Below are 17,786 nucleotides of genomic sequence, written 5' to 3' on the forward strand. Positions count from 1 at the left end.
TGATAACATTCAGCAATACACCTTCGATTTCCAGCTTCATACTCATCACTCTGTCTGACACTCTCTTCACCTCCAGCACACTCTTGACATACTCTTCCTTCAGAATTACCCCTACCCCATTTCTCCTCCCATTCGCACCATGGTAGAGGAGTTTGAACCCACCTCCGGTACACCTGACTGGTCTCTTGCACACACAGTATGCCTACCTTTCTTCTTTCCATCATATCAGCCAGCTCTCTCCCTTTACCAGTCATAGTGCCAACATTCAAAGTTCCGACTCTCACCTCCACACTCCTACCCTTCCTCCTCTCTCGCTGCCTCTAGACATGCCTTCCCCCTCTCCTTCTCCTTCGCCCAGTAAGAAGGAGAAGAGGAAGGATATGCCTTCCCTCTCTCCATCTCCTTACCCTTCGCAATAGTCAGTAATTATACTCTATAATCTCGTTGGCAGAACAGTGCTTGGTAAATTTATTGAGACAGAAACTGACCCGCCATGCAGTACAGGTTGTGAAGTACTCAATTTAAAGGCAACTAATTGTAGGTTAAGGCAAAAACATTAAGATTAAAATTAAGATAAAATATATTTTATTAATCCCCATGGGGAAATTCATCCTCTGTGTTTAACTCAGCCTAGTCATGTAGCTAGAAGCAGTGTGCAGCTGCTGTGCGGCACCCGGGGACCAACTTCAGTTCTTTTTGTCACGCCTTGGTTAGGGGCACAGAGCAGATTATTAACCCTAAGACACATGTCTTTGAGGACATGGACAGAGGGAAGAAACCGGAGCACTCGGCGTAAACCAACGCAGACATGGGGAGAACATGGAAATTCCACACAGAAAGGACCTGGGATAGCCTGGGTTTCAAACCCAGAACCTTCTTGCTGTGAGGCAACAATGCTAGCCATGTGGCCACAGTGCTGAGCAGATGAGTTTTAAGTTTGGATTTAAAGGACTCAACAGACACTCATTGTCTGATGGAAGCAGGCAGGTTATTCCATAAGAACGGGGCCTGATATGAAAAGGTCCTGCTGCCTTCTGACTTCTTTTTAACTTTGGGTACAAACAGGAGCCCGGTATTTTGAGAGCAGAGAGCTCAAGATGGAATATATGGTTTAAGGAGATCAGACAGGTGTGATGTGGCAAGCCTATTTATGATTTTATAAGTCAGCAGAAGCACCTTAAAGTCTGATCCAACATGGATAGGAAGCCAGTGAAGGGAGGCAAGAATTGGGGTAATATGGTCAATTTTTTTAGTTTTAGTTAGGATTCTAGCTGCAGCATTTTGAACTTTTAGTACTAGCTTGTGGCAGACCTGAAAACAACATTACAGTTATTAAGTCTGGATGAAACAAATACATGTATTAGATTCTCTGCATCAGCCATGGACAGGAAAGACAGAATTAGCTATGTTACATAAGTGAAAAAGGCAGTCTTGTGAGTTCTTTAGTGTGCTTATCAAAGGAAAGTCTGGGATCAAACATAACACCCAATATTTTTGGTTACCACACTTTGTGAAATCAAAGAGTTGTTGAGTATTACTGTTACTTGATCAAATTGATGTCGGTATCTAGCAGGGCCAACGACCAGCATCTCAGTTTTATATGAATTTAAAAACAGGAACTTTAGTGACATCCATTTTTTCACAGCAGCCAAGCAGGCCTCTAAATTAGTAATTTGAGTACTATCATCAGCCCTTATAGGCACATACAGCGGAGTATCAATGGAAATTTATTCCATGACTGCATATAATTTGGCCAAGAGTTGAAATATAAAGAGAGAAAAGTAGAGGGCGAAGAACCAAGCCCTGAGGTACATCATATTTAATAGAGAATTTCAATGTATATGTGAATGTTCTCATTTATCCAGGTCATGGTTATCCAAAGAAGTTGAATCAAGTGCAACTGGACTTGGTATATATCCGTGAAGATGTTTCGCTTCTCATCCAAGGGGCTTCCTCAGTTCGTGCCTTTCTGACTAGACTAAACTAGTCTGACTGGCTGGTGACAAGACTAAGAATTTATCCTCTTGGAGTCATTGTCAGAGCTATAGATGTCCATGGCTCTTTGTGTCCCGATGTTTACCAACGCCCGTCACTAACAGAGCCATAGATATGAGTGGCTCTTTTGTGTACCGATTTTTGGCCGCGCCCGTCATTATCGGAGCCATTAATATGCATGGCTCTCCTGTGCTCCGATGTCCAGCCGCGCCCGTTGCCATCGGAGCTATTGATTTGCATTTGTTTAGCAGCGACAGTCATTGGGGGTGTTAGTTTCTACTTAATTATTCAGTGGTCATGAGAGTCGTTGGAACCGTTAGTGACCGACTGTTGTTCTTGGAGGCTAGGCTTCTTGAGTCTCCTGGGTAGAGATGAAAGGACGACATTGTAAGTGGGAGATAGGTGGTGTCACAGACCTCCTCCTCTGTTAAGGGGTTGGTTTTAAAGTTTCGCATAGACAACAGTCGGTCACTAACAGCTCCAACGACTCTCATGACCACTGAATAATGAAGTCGAAACTAACACCCCCAACGACCGTCGCTGCTAAACAAATGCAAATCAATAACTCCGATAACGACGGGCGCGGCCAAACATCAGTACACAAAAAAGCCACTCATATCTATGGCTCTGTTAGTGACGGGCGTTGGTAAACATCGGGACATGAAGAGCCATGGACATCTATAGCTCTGACAACGACTCCAAGAGGATATATTCTTAGTCTTGTCACCAGCCAGTCAGACTAGTTTAGTCTAGTCAGAAACTGCACGAACTGAGGAAGCCTCTTGGATGAGAGGCGAAACATCTTCACGGATATATACCAAGTCCAGTTGCACTTGATTCAACTCCTTTGAATTTCAATGTAATATTATTATAACAGGCACAGTGTGTTCTTCCAGATAAGTAAGACTTAAGCCAAGAGAGAGCTAAGCCAGAGACACCAAAATTACAATTTATTCTGTCTAATAGTATACAGGGACCCATGGTGTCAAAGGCTGGACTGAGGTCCATTAGTAGAAGCACAGAAGTGGAATCAGTCCATAGCTAGTAGAAGATCGTTCACCACTCTGGTCAGAGCAGTTTCAGTGGAGTGACAGGCCCTGAAAGCTGATTGAAAGGTTCATATAGATAGTTTTCTTCTATAAAGGTCGAAAGCTGTTGATACACAACTTTCTAATACTTTAGACAAGAATGGAAGATTAGAGATTGGTTGATAGTAATTAAGAGACCCTGGATCGAGGTGTGGTTTCTTAAGTAGAGGTTTGTCTCAAAATTGCTTGGAACAATGCCAGTAGTAAGTGATAGATTAACAATGGCTGTAACCAGACATCTTCCTGAGATAGATTCATGACTTGGACTGGGAATATATGACTGTCAGATGTCACCAAAGTAGGCACAACTACAAGACCACTTGGTAAAGGAGTGCTCACAGGCTCTAACAGCAGTAAGGCGCCATCATCATTCACAGTCCTAAGTCCCCTAGCTATAACTGTAGCCACAGATGAGGCTGGTACATGGACTACATCTCTCCCACGGACTGTAGTGAAAGTAGCCTGCTGTGTCACCCAGGCTGATTGTATTTGCTGAAAAGCCTCTCTCCAACCTCAGTCAAGCTGGCCATCCAAGGTTGTGTCAAACTCTGCCTGTGCTAGCTGCCTATACCTTTTGACAATGTTCATGCCCACCAGCCCAGGACCAGAGGAGGAGTTCAGTTCATCTTTTGACTGTCAGGAACCCGCACTCTGATATAGTCATCCCCATGGTCTCCACATCTAATTCTACATAGCCTAAGTAGGGTATCTGCTGTTATCTTTAACCACTCAGATGTGGAGAGCATGTCATCATCTTCTCCAGACAGATGGTGTCTAAAGAAGCTCTTGTTGATTGTGCTGACATTACTATCAGTGTCTAATATACATGATGCTGGTACACCTGTAATTTTCAGGTCTACAACTCGACATTTGCCAACTGTGTGGAATAAGGAACAATTCAGGAATCAGGAACAATTTTTTATTTCTTTTGCGTGCACAAAAGAATTGAAATTCCGTTTCCCCCAGCCCACAGCAGTGCGACACAAAAGACAAAAACACACATCCAAAATTCCCAAAATCACCACCACCAAAAACATATAAAAACAGAGAACAAAGCAAAGAAAAAAACAGAACACAAACTGTTGACAACACTGTCCACTCAGTGCAACACATTCCAAAATTCCACTGTCCAGAGAACTAATGCCAGCCAGAATGACTGTCGGAACTGCTGGTCTGCATGGGCTCTTCCACGTCCTGTCCGACCACCCTCGGTGTTTCCTCCTTGGGTGCAGCACCAGCTGGGCCATGGTCGCTGGGCCCACTGGATGCCACAGACAAGGCTCCCCCAGCTGATCCAATGCCAGCTCTCCCAGCTAGACACCTTCGACACACCTCCCCACACTCCACACGATGACACCAAAAACACAGTGAACGATAGGCTAGGCCGCCACCAGACCGCCCTCTGTGTTATCGGAACTGCCTGTCTCCATGGGCTAGCAGTTAGCTTAGCCTGCCCTGCTTCCCGTCAGACTGCTCCTGGTGTTACCTCCTCGGGTGCAGCTCCGGTCAGGGCCACGGTCCCTGGGCCCCAAGGACGCAGCAGACCAAGCTCTCCCAGCCGATCCAGCGCCAGCCCTCCAAGTCATCAAACAAAGACAAAACAAACCTAGACACAGACATGGACAAAGACACCGCATGGACGGCACTGGGTGAGGCCACTGCAAACTTAAGTTTGCGCCGCCATCTTCCCACACCGGTGCTGGGTGAGGCTGCTGCAAACATGAAAAGGCCAGAGGTCTTACAAAAGTTTTGTTGGTAAAGGTTCAAGAAGGCAAGTAGTTGGTAAAACTCGCATAATATACCCCGGCCTTATTGTATGGATGGGTTATATTCTGTCAGGTGATAAGCAGTCTCCAGGGTCACTTTAATATCATTTGTATGCTGTATTTTTGTTGTTCTTTTGGGGTTTTCACTCGTTTCCCTCATATCCGCATGTTAAGCAAAATGTGTATTGCCCCCACTCCCACCCAGCTTCAGTTTATAATGGGTTAGCAATGTTTTGCAAGCTTATGAGCAGTCCTCAAGCATTATTTTAACATTATTTGTATTCATTTTACTCTGCTAGCTTGAAGTTTGTTTACTGGTTGTTGTAAGGTTTAGCACCAGCCCCTTGGTGTTTCACAACAGCTGTTTTCTCAAGGTTGAGTTATATCAACAATCCTGGGTCCTCCAAACGGGGACGCTCATTAGCTGAGGGCTATCATCGTATATAAAACACACCATTTCTTTGGAGGATTCTTCAAATTCTCATAAAAAGTGGAATATCCCATTCATTCTTCAGTGCAAAGGCTATTACTACTCTAAAAGCTTCTCTTTTTTTCTTCAAAAAGCCCTATATTCCACCAAAATGTGTTTAGTTAGCTGCGGCTCAGGCTTAGATTTTCCTTTTGGCTTACCAACAGAGGTCTTATCTGAAGCAACCACTTCAAATATCTGCAACGCATCCTTTGAATTAATTCAGGAGGCTGTCTATCTGAGTCATTAGGTATGATTCTGCATACACCAAAGGGCATCGAGTCAGTGCTGCTATAATTACAGCTCGGATGCATCCATTAGTTTTTAATTAGTGACCTGGGGTGAGGTTTTTTTTGAAGCATTTTCTTGCTAAAGGAGGCCTTTGTTTCTTCATATAGCTCTCCCTTGTACAACTGCCAGAAAGCAATAATATATTAAATTAATTTCTGGGGGGGGGGGGTTATATGTTAAAATAAAATTGCTCAAATGTGACACTTTATAGTTCTTGGAAATGTAAGTCTGACAACAAAAGTCAAGAAAAGGTAGGTCAGAACTAAATGAAATATGAATGCACGGATGAAATTTCAATTCATATCAAGGTTGTCTTGTATAGCGAAAAATATTTTTTGTAAACTTTTCCAAAAGAAGGCCCTTGTAGCCTCACATGCATCATGATCATAATAAGCGCACATCAGAGAATGTGAGGACTGCCTGCCCAGTGTCGTAGAGGATGTACACAATTATATGATTGCCCTCACCTTTTTCCTCACAGCATATACAGCGTACTCACTTACAGTGGTGGCCTAATTATACCTGACATTTATAGCAAGCTTCCAACCGCTCCCTGACAATGTGCAAGTAATTGTTATTAACTCCGGTTGGGTGAATGCTGGCGAAACTAGCCGCCGCTGCCTGCTGCATCTCTGCTTATTTTTGCTCTGTTGTTGACTCTACTGTTCATTTAGCCAAATGAACGGTAACTCATTCTGCTGACAATTTCAGAAACTTTTGCTTGTTTTCATTTTGTTTTTATCTGACAGTCCCATGTGTTTTTGGCTACCAACTGTTTTATACCTGGCTACTGGATTCCTCGCCTCCCCCAGTGACTGTCGTTCTACTTCAGAGCCTACGTTTGGTACAACACCGGCAATAATGTGAATCAATGGGCTGTTTACATGGATTATTTTCACCTGGATTACTTTATCTTTGATACTCCATCCAGTGACACCACTACTTCAATACACGTCAGAGGAACTTGGTCGACTACGATCCCACCTCTCTGAGCCACCACCAGCACTGCAACTTCACTGAGATATTGTTCGTCATTTCGGAAATACGTTCACCATGGATCCCGCTGGAGCTTCAACTTCGATGACACAAAACCAATTTGTTCCTTCTGGTCTTCCTTTCCTTGTCCCTCAAGAAAATCTTGACGGACTGTTGACCACACTGCACTAGCTAACCTAGCCAGGTCGGCTAGCATCAAAACCGAAAAAAATAACCTCTCCATCGAACATTCGCTCACTAACCAACAAGGGACTCCTACTTCATGATCTACTGAATGATCGCAAGTTTGATTTCCTATGCTTGACTTGAGACGTGGCAACAGCCAAATGACTTTTCACAGTTTAATCAAACTATTTCTCCTGGGTGTGTGTACACCTGCAAATCCCGTGACACCGGCAGGGGGTGGTGGTGTTGCAATACTTTACAATGAAAAGTTGAAAGTGTCTTTCATAACTGTGCCTGTGCATGTTTTATTTGAGTCCATTGCCCTACAAATCAATGGGCCAAATCCTACCATACTAGCCACTGTTTATCGACCACCAAAGCCCAATAACAATTTCTTAAACAAACTTTCTGTTTTTTAACCTTCTTATGTTCTTTATCCCCCAATGTAATATTGTTTGGTGATTTTTGATATACATATGGACAATGTCCACAATACTCTGACAAGGGATTTTAAATCATGCCTGGACAGTTTTGGATTTCAGCAATATATTGATTTTCCTAGGCACTCCAAAGGACACATACTTGATCTGATTTGCTGCTCTGGTGTAACTCCTCTGAACTACAATGCATCTTATTTGCCCATTTCTGACCACAAGTTAGTGTCTTGCGATGTTAATTTAACAGTATCCAAAACAAATTTTTCATGCTCCATCTCATTCCATAATTTTAAGAATATTGATTTATCTGCTGTCACTAGTGAAATTGATAACCTCCCCAGCAAAGACAATTTATCCACCCCAGACGAACTGGTCTCTCATTACAACAATGGCCTTTATAGTCTTTTAAACGATCTTGCTCCTTTAAAAACCCGTTCTGTTTCTTTTACCCACTATGCCCCTTGGTTTACACCTGCACTACGCCAGCTTAAAGCTAAAGGCCATCGCCTGGAATGCCTTTACACGAAAACTGGCCTTGTTGTTCATAAAGACATGTATAATGACCACATACTTCATTATAAGGAGGCTCTGTCCACAGCTAAATCGCCGTATTACGCAAATTTAATTAGATCAGGCAAAGGGAACACTAGAACCCTGTTTTCCATGGTAAACAATGTTTTACGGCCACCAGACACTCTTGCACCTCACCTGTATTCAGTTGCTCAATGTAACACCTTCATGACCTTTATAAATGCCAAAATTGAAAATATTCATCAGCAATTGACCTCGTCAAACAATATTGCATACAGTTAATCTTATCCGCCTATCTATGTTCCCCTCTCTTCTTCACTGTCTATTTTTAAACTCCTAACTTGTAGAAATATCTGGTCTTATTTGCAAATCCAAATCATCTACCTGTCAGTTAGACCCCTTTCCTACTCATTTAGTAAAAGCCTGTCCACCTTCTCGATCCTCTTTAATAACTGATATCATACATTCCTCCCTTACCTCTGGTCTTGTTCCCTCATCTCTCAAAACAGCTGCAATAACGCCGATACTCAAGAAACCTGGTGAAGACCCCAACAATTTGAATAATTTCGCCCAATGTCAAATTTACCATTTGTTTCTAAAACACTTGAAAGAACAGTTGCATCTCAGGTACACGCTCATGTGACTAACAACAATCTGTTTGAACAATTCCAGTCTGGTTTTCGCTCCATACACAGTACGGAGACAGCCTTGGTAAAAATCACCAATGATCTTTTGATGGCAGCTGACTCTGGGCTCTTAACCACACTTGTCCTCCTTGATCTGGGTGCAGCCTTTGATACCATCTCACACAACATCCTCCTAGAAAGATTAGCGTCCATTGGAATAACTGCCCCCCCCCCCCGACTGGTTTAGATCATATCTCTCTGGCCGCACTCAGTTTGTCCAAATTAAAAATTTGAGATCTCAGTCCTGTTACTACTGGTGTTCTCCAGGGCTCTGTATTGGGACCCTTCCTATTTATTATTTACCTACTACCTCTTGGCCACATTTTCAGGAAATTTGTCACTCAATTTCACTGCTACGTGGATTACACCAAACCTACCTCCACTCTTCTGCCCCCTTCCCTTTCTGACTGTTTTCTAGAAATTAAATCCTGGTTTACATGCCACTTCCTCAAACTTAATAGTGATAAAACTGAGGTCTTCCTAGTTGGCAATACATCTACTTTGGCCAAAACTGATAGTTTTTCTCTTACTATCGACAATTCTATAGTTTCCCCATCGGCTCAGGTTTAGAGTCTGGGTGTCATCCTGGACAGCACATTATCTTTTGAAGCCCGCATCAGTAATGTTACTTGTTCTGCACACTTCCACCCATGTAATATTAATCGTCTTAGGCCGTCACTTACACCTAAAAGCACAGCCATACTCACTCACACCCTGGTTACATCCTGTATTGACTACTGTAATTCTATCCTCTTTGGTCTTCCCCTGAAGTGTCTTCATAAACTTTAATTGGTCCAGAATTCAGCTACCCATACCAATACCAGAACTCCTTCCATAGATCGTATCAATCCTGTTCTTCTGCAACTTCATTGGCTCCTTGTTAAATACCGTATTGACTTCAAGATCCTGCTCCTCACCTTTAAGGCCCGTAATAACTTAGTTCCTTCATATCTTTCCGAACTCCTCTTCTGCTCTCCAATTCACTACACCATCGGCCCGCTTGACTACCATGGGGACTAGAGATATCCACACACCCTCCCGCACTCTCAGATCCTCTTCTGCTCTCCAACTCACTACACCATCGGCCCACTTGACTACCATGGGGACTAGAGCCTTCAGTCGTTCTGCCCCCCACCTATGGAACTCTCTCCCACAAGACATTCGTAACATTGACTCTCTTTCAACCTTCAAATCCCATCTCAAAATGTACCTTTTCAAACTGGCATATTCAGTCTGATCCATGCTTCACTGAGTTTTGTGCCAATCTTGATTTTATACTTATACGTTGTATTAACTTTTTATTGTCTCCCCTGCTTTGTTTTGATTTTATGCTGTCTGATACAATGCTGCTTGTTTTTTTTTACTGTGTTCTGTAAGGTGTTCTTGAGTGCTCTGAAAGGCACCCACAAATAAAGTGTATTATTATTATTAACTACCTGTGTCCAGGAAAAGTCCTTTGCCCTCATCCTCCAAATGACAACTACATTTTTCTGACAATTGCAGAACATATTTTTAATCCAGGATCCTAGCCAAGTGACTGATGCTCACAATATGGTTCCTGGAACAATTGAGCTATTCGATTTTGGATGTGTGAAGATACTTTGACTCTGTAGTGGCATACTGAACTGGTTTATACTACAGAGGCAAATTTCTGTCCTATTTGTGATTCGGAGAATTCTTAGCTTTCTCTTTTCTGCTCATCTCTTTCATCTCATTCTTCACTCTTCATTTGCTTGTGGCATGATGCATGCACAAACTGATACTTTATTGAATGAAACCGGTTGATATTAAATGGCTGAAGCACTCTTCCCCTTAACCATTCTCCAATGACTGCCAGCTGATGGTGACATTCTTTCATGGTAAAATGCTTTAATCTGAAACTAATGGGGCCATGGTCATAGGCGTTTTTCAAAGTGTTTTCTCTTTTTCTTGGTCATGGAGAGTTCATAATGACCTCCGACTGCATGCAATGCCCATCCGTGACCAGTTGATTTTCCGTCTGTTGCAGATTTGCTTGATGCAGATGTTTCCAGCTCAGCGGTGTGCTGAATTTTAAACAGGCATTCTCCTCATAAAACTGTAAAGGGCTGTTGTGTGGGGTTTGTAGATGTCTAGATAGCTTTTGATGTGTAAAGTCATTCTTTGGTGAACTTTACCAGGTTGATTTTTCAAACAAACAAATTTGAATTTCACAAGCCTGGCTGTATATTCATGTGGTGAGGTGTTTGTTGCTGAGGTCTATGCAGTGTCAAGGCACCACAGAGGGAGAATAGAGCACAAGGCTGCTTAACCCTGTCAATGAAAATAGTTACGCAAGGCAAGGCTAAAAATACATTTATATTGTGTGTCCTAAAATATTCAATCCAGTGTAGTAGAACAGTTGGTGTGTGTGTGTGTGTGTGTGTGTGTGTGTGTGTGTGTGTGCTGATAATTTCCATCCCATATTCATTTCTTTTAGAGGGGAATCACTTTGTATTTCATGAAGACACTCCCACACCCACCCACTCCAATCCTATACTCCATGAGGATCTTGACATGGGGTGGGGGAAGCTTTAAGGAGTACATAGAGCTCAATGCAACCCTGCCTCTCATGTAAGAACTAGCTATATAGGTGGGTCAGCTGATACCGTCTGCAGTTAGAAAAATGTACACACACACACGCACACACAAACACACAAACAGACGCACGCTGTGTTCCTTTCCCTCGTTTTCTTTTCTTCACGGTCTGTTGATATTCAATCTTGCCCATAAACATCAACAGCCCCAGCTGATGGCTGGGGATTAATATTGCATTCATCAAAGATAATGCATATGGGGGATCTGTATATGAGCATCTGCCTGGGAAAATGGATTAGTAATTGGATTAGTAAATGATTCCTGGAAATGAACATTTGAAAATGCGACATCACAACTGTGTGTTGGTGAATTTCCTGATCAGGATCTTGAATGCACAAGCACATAGAAACTCAGCTCTCCTTCTTCACTGTGTACACTATTTCATTAGATTTATTCAGGGCAATAGCTGGAGATTTGTACATATTTTTGACAATATAGCCCTATTACTTACTAGTGCAATATCCTGACATGTGAATAATATATAGAAGAGAATGCATGTTTCAATTTTATTCTATATTCATAAATCTATCTTGCCTACTATACTAAGCTACACCACTTTTCTAGCATTGTCTCAGTGTTATAACATTGTTATAACATTTTATAAGAGTCTCATGTGTTTTTATTGGATAAACTCTACAAGTCAAATTCCTTGTATGTGCTAATGAAACATTCTGATTGTGGCCCAGTGCATGGTATGTTTATATATATATATATATTTCATTCAAACCTCAGAGATATGGATTGAAGGACAGAAATAACCCAAACCATCAGGGATGCAGAATGAGGATTATCATTATATTTTCCACTTTCATTTAAGTTGCAAAGTGCTTTGTAATCAATACAATAAAGAATTTAATTAAAACAATAAAGAAAACAGACACAAACTAATAACTTGAAGAGTAGGTGCAGAAACGATTAAAACTGCTGCAAAAGAAAATATTTTTATAACTTATGTAACACTGATTCCAGGGGCCAGTGGTTCAGAAGACGGTGGTGGAAAGGCATGAAAAAACTTTGAATACCCTGAAGGGGCCCACTCAAAATATTAGCTGTATGATGACTAATTTCAAGTTAAAGTTCAGTGTGACATAATCAATGGTCCTACCCAGTCATGGCTTAAAAGTAATCAACACAAAGCTTTACATCAATTGGAAAACTAACTTGCCACCTTGGTAGAAATTGGGGGGATGTGTTATTTTCTCTAAACCTTATTTGTCAAATCTACTTGAAAAAGTTTAGCACAATATGTATATATAGTGGCCTAATCGAGAAGAGATGAATGCACTGGTAGATTGTCTCCAGATGGCCAAAGGTGTGAACATACTGGAAAAAATACAGGACTTAAGACATGTTCATTGCATTTTTGATCTGCTTCAAGAGGGGGGAAAAAAACCACAAAAAAACCCCCAAAAAACACTCACATTTCTCCCAGTTGCTTTACGAATCACTGACTGATCACATGCATTTGGCTCTGCTGTTCTTCAAAGTAATAAGATGTGCCAAGAAAACTGAGAGATGAGTTTGATGTGAGAAGTCTTTTTCACATCAGTGCCTTGCAGAGGATACAGTATATTACTTTACTGCACTGATTTACACAAACCCGGCTGCTTATATACAGTTTAAAATGATGGGTTGTTTTTTTTTTTTTTTTGCAAAATGTAAAATTTTTTGAAATGAGATTTGTTTTACTTTCTCTTATCTATACTTCTAATGCCTGCTGTCATTGTAAATGGTTAACCTACTGCTATAGATTGTGGATTAAGAGTTGATGAAAGGGTAAGCAAATATGCAAGATTAAACAAGATGAAGCTTTCCCCTTAATTTTTTCCCAAGAATATTAGAATACTATCAATAATGTGATCATCAGGTGAAGATTTAATTAAGAATATTTCTATTATAGCATGGCACACCTGCCTCATATGATAACTACCATTGTTATTTCATTGTTTCTTTCTCTCTCTTTCTTTTTAGAGTTGCGAAGCAGCTCATGTGGAAACCCAGGTATTCCTCCCAAAGGCATTCTCAACGGAACACAGTTCAATGTGGGGGACAAGATCCGCTACCGCTGTGTTACCGGCTACATCCTCGATGGACACTCACTCCTCACCTGTGTTACCAACACAGCAGGTGTTTCCGTGTGGGATTTTCCTGTGCCTATCTGCAGAGGTGGGGATGTTTTCCACTTACAGAGATATTTCAGTCATATCTATGTTGTTGCTCTGTGTAAGTACATTGAGAGCCATGAAACCGGAGTCAAATTCCTTGGATGTGCAAACATACTTGGCCAGTAAAGACGATTCTGATTCTGAGCCAACTGTTTTTTTGATGACTGGCCTTTGTCCTTCAGCTCAAGTCAAACTCTTCACTTTCTGCCCCTGTTGGTGTGGTGCAGGATGCCTTAGGAGCCAAACCGAACTCCATATATACAGTATTATCTACTTGTATATGTGCTCTGTTATGTTTATGGCCGCCGTCACATATGCAGAAGCAAGTGAGGAGATTCAGCACATTTGCTGCCATCCAAAATACTGTGGGTATGATGCAAATCTTACCACCTCGAACAGTAATGTGCCGAGTGATGATGTGTCACGCCTGAGCACCATTGCTATAAACAGTGGAGAAAGCTGTCCTGGCAGCAGAACTGAAATAGTCTAAATGTCTTCACATTTGTGTCTGACCATTTACTCAACCTTGGTTGATGTGAGGCCACTCACACTATTTGATAATGTCAGATATTTTGCAGTGAAAACAGCAGATAGTCTGACCAACAGTACAGTATGAGGCTAAGAAAGGGCAGTCTTTACAATATGTGAGAAAGTTTTGAGTCTGCAGTGCCTGAGCTGCAGACACAATTATTTGACCAACTGTTGAAGTGCCCCAAAATAATTTGCTCCCCATTTTTTCCCTTAACACTTTTCCTGACATATTTGTAAAAAATAATTTGTTGACCAGGACTTGAACCTTTTTAAATGCTATTTAAGGGAGATTTCTCGTAGCAAGAACAAAAGTTTGCATTCCATCAGTAATCCAGAGAAGGAAGACCAAGCTGTAATATGATGATTTTCTTTTGAAAGCTAGATCAGAATCTGAATCAGAATCACGTAAAGGGCGTCCAGGTAGTGTAGCGGTCTATTCCGTTGCCTACCAACATGGGGATCGGTGGTTTGAATCCCCGTGTTACCTCCGGCTTGGTCGCGCGTCCCTACAGACACAGTTGGCTGTGTCTGTAGGGATGCACACAGTTGTCTGTGTCTGTGGGTGGGAAGTCGGATGTGGGTATGTGTCCTGGTCGCTGCACTAGCACCTCCTCTGGTTGGTTGGGTGCCTGTTTGGGGGGGGGGGCTGGGGGGAATACCGTGATCCTCCCATGCACTAGTGAAACTCCGCACTGTCAGGTGAGAAGAAGCGGCTGGCGACTCTACATGTATCGGAGGAGGCATGTGGTAGTCTGCAGCCCTCTCTGGATCGGCAGAGGGGATGGAGCAGCAACCGAGACAGCTCGGAAGAGTGGGGTAATTGGTTGGATACAATTGGGGAGAAAAAGTCAGGGAAAAAAAAGAAATCCAAAAAGAAAACAATGTGAATCATGGTTATTGGCCCTGTAGGTTTGCACATACATGGAATTTGACTCCGGTTTCATGGCTCTCTCAGTGTACTTACACTGAGGTGTAACTGTAGTATAGTACTCTGTAGCGCTCACCAGAGGGGAGGAGTTGGAACAGGTTGTGACCAGGGTTTGATGGGTCTTACAATGATGCTGCCTGCCCATTTCCTGAGTCTGGGGGTGTATAAGTCCTGAATGGAAGGCAGGTTGGCACCAATAAGTTTCTCTGCAGACTTAACTGTCCATTGCAGTCTGTCCCTGTCCTGTTTGGTGGGCGATCCAAACCAGACAATGATGGATTTACAGAGGACAGACTGGATTATTGCAGTGCAAAAATGAATCAACAGTTCCTGAGGCAGGTTGAACTTCTTGAGCTGGTGGAGAAAGTACATCCTCTGCTGGCCTTTTTTGATGATTGTGTTTATGTTGGATGCCCACCTTAGGTCCTGGGAGATTGTGGAACCCAGAAATCTGTATGTTTTCACCATAGATGCAGTGTTGTTGAGCATGGTGGGGAGGGGGGTAGTGTTGGGGGACTCCTCCTGAAGTCCACTGTCATCTCTACTGTTTTGAACGTGTTCAGCTTCAGGTTGTTATGGCCGCACCACAGGGCCAGCTGATCAACCTCCTGTTTTAACACATGGGTCACCTGAGGTGCAGTCACTTGTGTAGAGGGAGAAAAGTAGAGGGGAGAGCACACATCCCTGGGGGGCACCAGTGCTGATTGTCCAGTTGCTTGTTGTGATTTTCCCCAGCTACCTTCTGTATGTCAAGAAGTTTTTAATCCACTGGCAGATGGAGGCTGGTACAGTGAGACGGGTGAGTTTGGAGTGGAGGATATCTGGGGTGGTGGTTTTGGACACTGAGCTGGAGTCCACAAACAAGACTCTTGCGTATGTCCCTGGGGAGTCTAGGTGTTGGAAGATGTAGTGCAATCCCATGTTGATGTAGTGCATCCTCCACTGACCTGTTTGCTCGGTAGGCAAACTGCAGGGGTCAAGCAGGGGGGCTGTGATTTTCTTCAGGTGGGCCAACACCAGTCTCTGGAAGGATTTCATGACCATAGACTTTAGGGTTATCAGCCTGTAGTCATTTCATCCTGTGATACGCGGTTTCTTGCAGACTCGGATGACAGTGGAGCTCTTGAAGCAGGAGGGGAATTCACACAGCTCCAGTGATCTGTTGAAGATCGGTGTGAAAATGGGGGCTAGCTGGTCAGCAGAGGCTTTAAGACAGGAGGGTGACACACTATCTGGGCCCAGTGCCTTCTGGTCTTTTGTATCTGGAAGCGCTGGTGCACATCCTCAACACAGATCCTGAGTGTGGGTGGGGGTTTGGTGGCAAGGGGAGAAGGGCTGGGGCAGGGAGTGCAGTTGGTTGTGTTTTGTGGCCAGACAGGGTGAGGGGTGTGAAAGTGTGGTTTTCAAACCTGCAGTAAAACCCGTTTAGGTCGTCAGCCAGTTGATAGCTCCCTGTAGTATGGGCGGATGGTCTTCTGTAGTTGGTAATGCCTTTCAAACCACTCCAGACTGATAAATGGCCGTTGGCAGAAAACCTGTTTTTCAATTTTTCAGAGTAGCACCTTTTTGCCACTCTGATCTCCTTTGTGAGTGTATTTCTGGCTTTGTTATACCGCATCCTGTCTCTGTAGGCTTCCTCTTTGGCCTGACAAAACTGCCTGAGTTTTGCTGTGAACCAGGGCTTATTGTTGTTGAAGGTAGAAAAGGTTTTGGTGGGCACACACGTCCACACAAAAGCTGATATAAGATTTTCACAGTGTCAGTAAGTTCATCCAGGTCTGTAGATGCAGCCTCAAAAACACTCCAGTCAGTGCAGTTGAGGCAGGCCTGAGGCTCCAATTTTGACTCAGATGATGAATAGTTGGCTGGCTCTCTTTAAGTCTTGTAATTTATCGTGTGCTCAGTAGATGGGATCTGTGGTGACACTTACATGAATAATCCACTTCTACATTTGCGGCACAACATATTGTGAGATCTTTATCTTTTTGCAATTGTGACAATGCACTACAAATATAATGTTATTGTTGTGCAGAGGATTTGGTGTTCTGACTGGAAGGAACCTCAACATAGTTTAAAATTAATCAAGATTGCTATTCCATTCACTCCATGAGGACTGAGTTTATTTTGTATGCAGGGTTTTGTTTTCTAGCTCAATGATAAATGAGATGTTTTCTTGAGAGACATTCTTCCTTTCATATCACACAGGGAAAAATAGATCAACAGCATCAGACCCCTGTCTTCTAATAGAACAGAATTGTCTTCTCATTTCTTCATCAGTAGATTCCTGTTATATGCCTCTACGTGCCCAGTCATTTAATATATGTTGACACATTCAACCTATAGTCATCTGTGGTTTGGGGAAGGCAATGCTGATTGGCAGTGCAGATTGAAAAAAAAAATCTCCAGGCTGCATTACAGACATTTTCAATGCAGCACATCTGTCTGCATTTTCTATTTGTTTGTTCTAGCGCAGAGAAAACCTCTTACGTTCTGTCACCACATGATGTTTAGTTCCTCCAATGGAAATGAGCACTCGTGATGAACAATACCCACTCTAATCATAAGCATTTTTGATCATATTAGTCTTTTTTTTAGACAAAATAAGCAAATGGCTCTGTAATTTATTAGAACCCTTTTTTTGCTTCAGCAAGCACAACCACAAAAAAAGAGCTGAAGATGAAAAGAAAAAAAAAGCCCTGCACGATTTCTCCCTGCCATCTTAGCACAGAGCAATTCCAGAGCAAGCAGAGCGTATTTGCTCATGCATTTGCTGCTCCAATATACTTTTATAGTAAAGCAAAAAATTGGCTCAGCACGTGTTAAGAATAGACAGCTTGGATGAGGCAGAAAGCTGCAAATTGAGAGTTCTACATGATCTAACAAAAGTGTTAGCCTCTATTGCCACAGGCCAGAAACCTCCCTCCTCTTCAGGCCTCTGCTCTACTTGAGGCGGCCCCTCTGTGTAGGCAGATGGTTCTTTGATCTTATTTCCTCAGAGAACCTGCCCATTCTCTTGATTGCTGTCTGTGTCCAACACGACACACAAATACCAAACCTTTTAGCGGACCGTTATCGACCCGCCACCATCTTCCAGCACTTTAGAGCGTCGCCCAGCCACCTCT

General features: G+C 42.7%; 1 protein-coding gene across 1 annotated transcript in view; it reads left to right on the top strand.

The window, feature by feature from the left end:
- LOC130118211 (CUB and sushi domain-containing protein 3-like) overlaps window positions 1-17,786 on the top strand; it is a 473,370-nt gene that overhangs the window by 47,555 nt on the left and 408,029 nt on the right. The window contains 1 exon segment of the mRNA XM_056286604.1: window positions 13,012-13,206. Coding sequence (XP_056142579.1) covers window positions 13,012-13,206 — 195 coding nt within the window.

Source organism: Lampris incognitus, chromosome 9, assembly GCF_029633865.1.
Source record: "Lampris incognitus isolate fLamInc1 chromosome 9, fLamInc1.hap2, whole genome shotgun sequence".
NCBI lineage: Eukaryota > Metazoa > Chordata > Actinopteri > Lampriformes > Lampridae > Lampris > Lampris incognitus.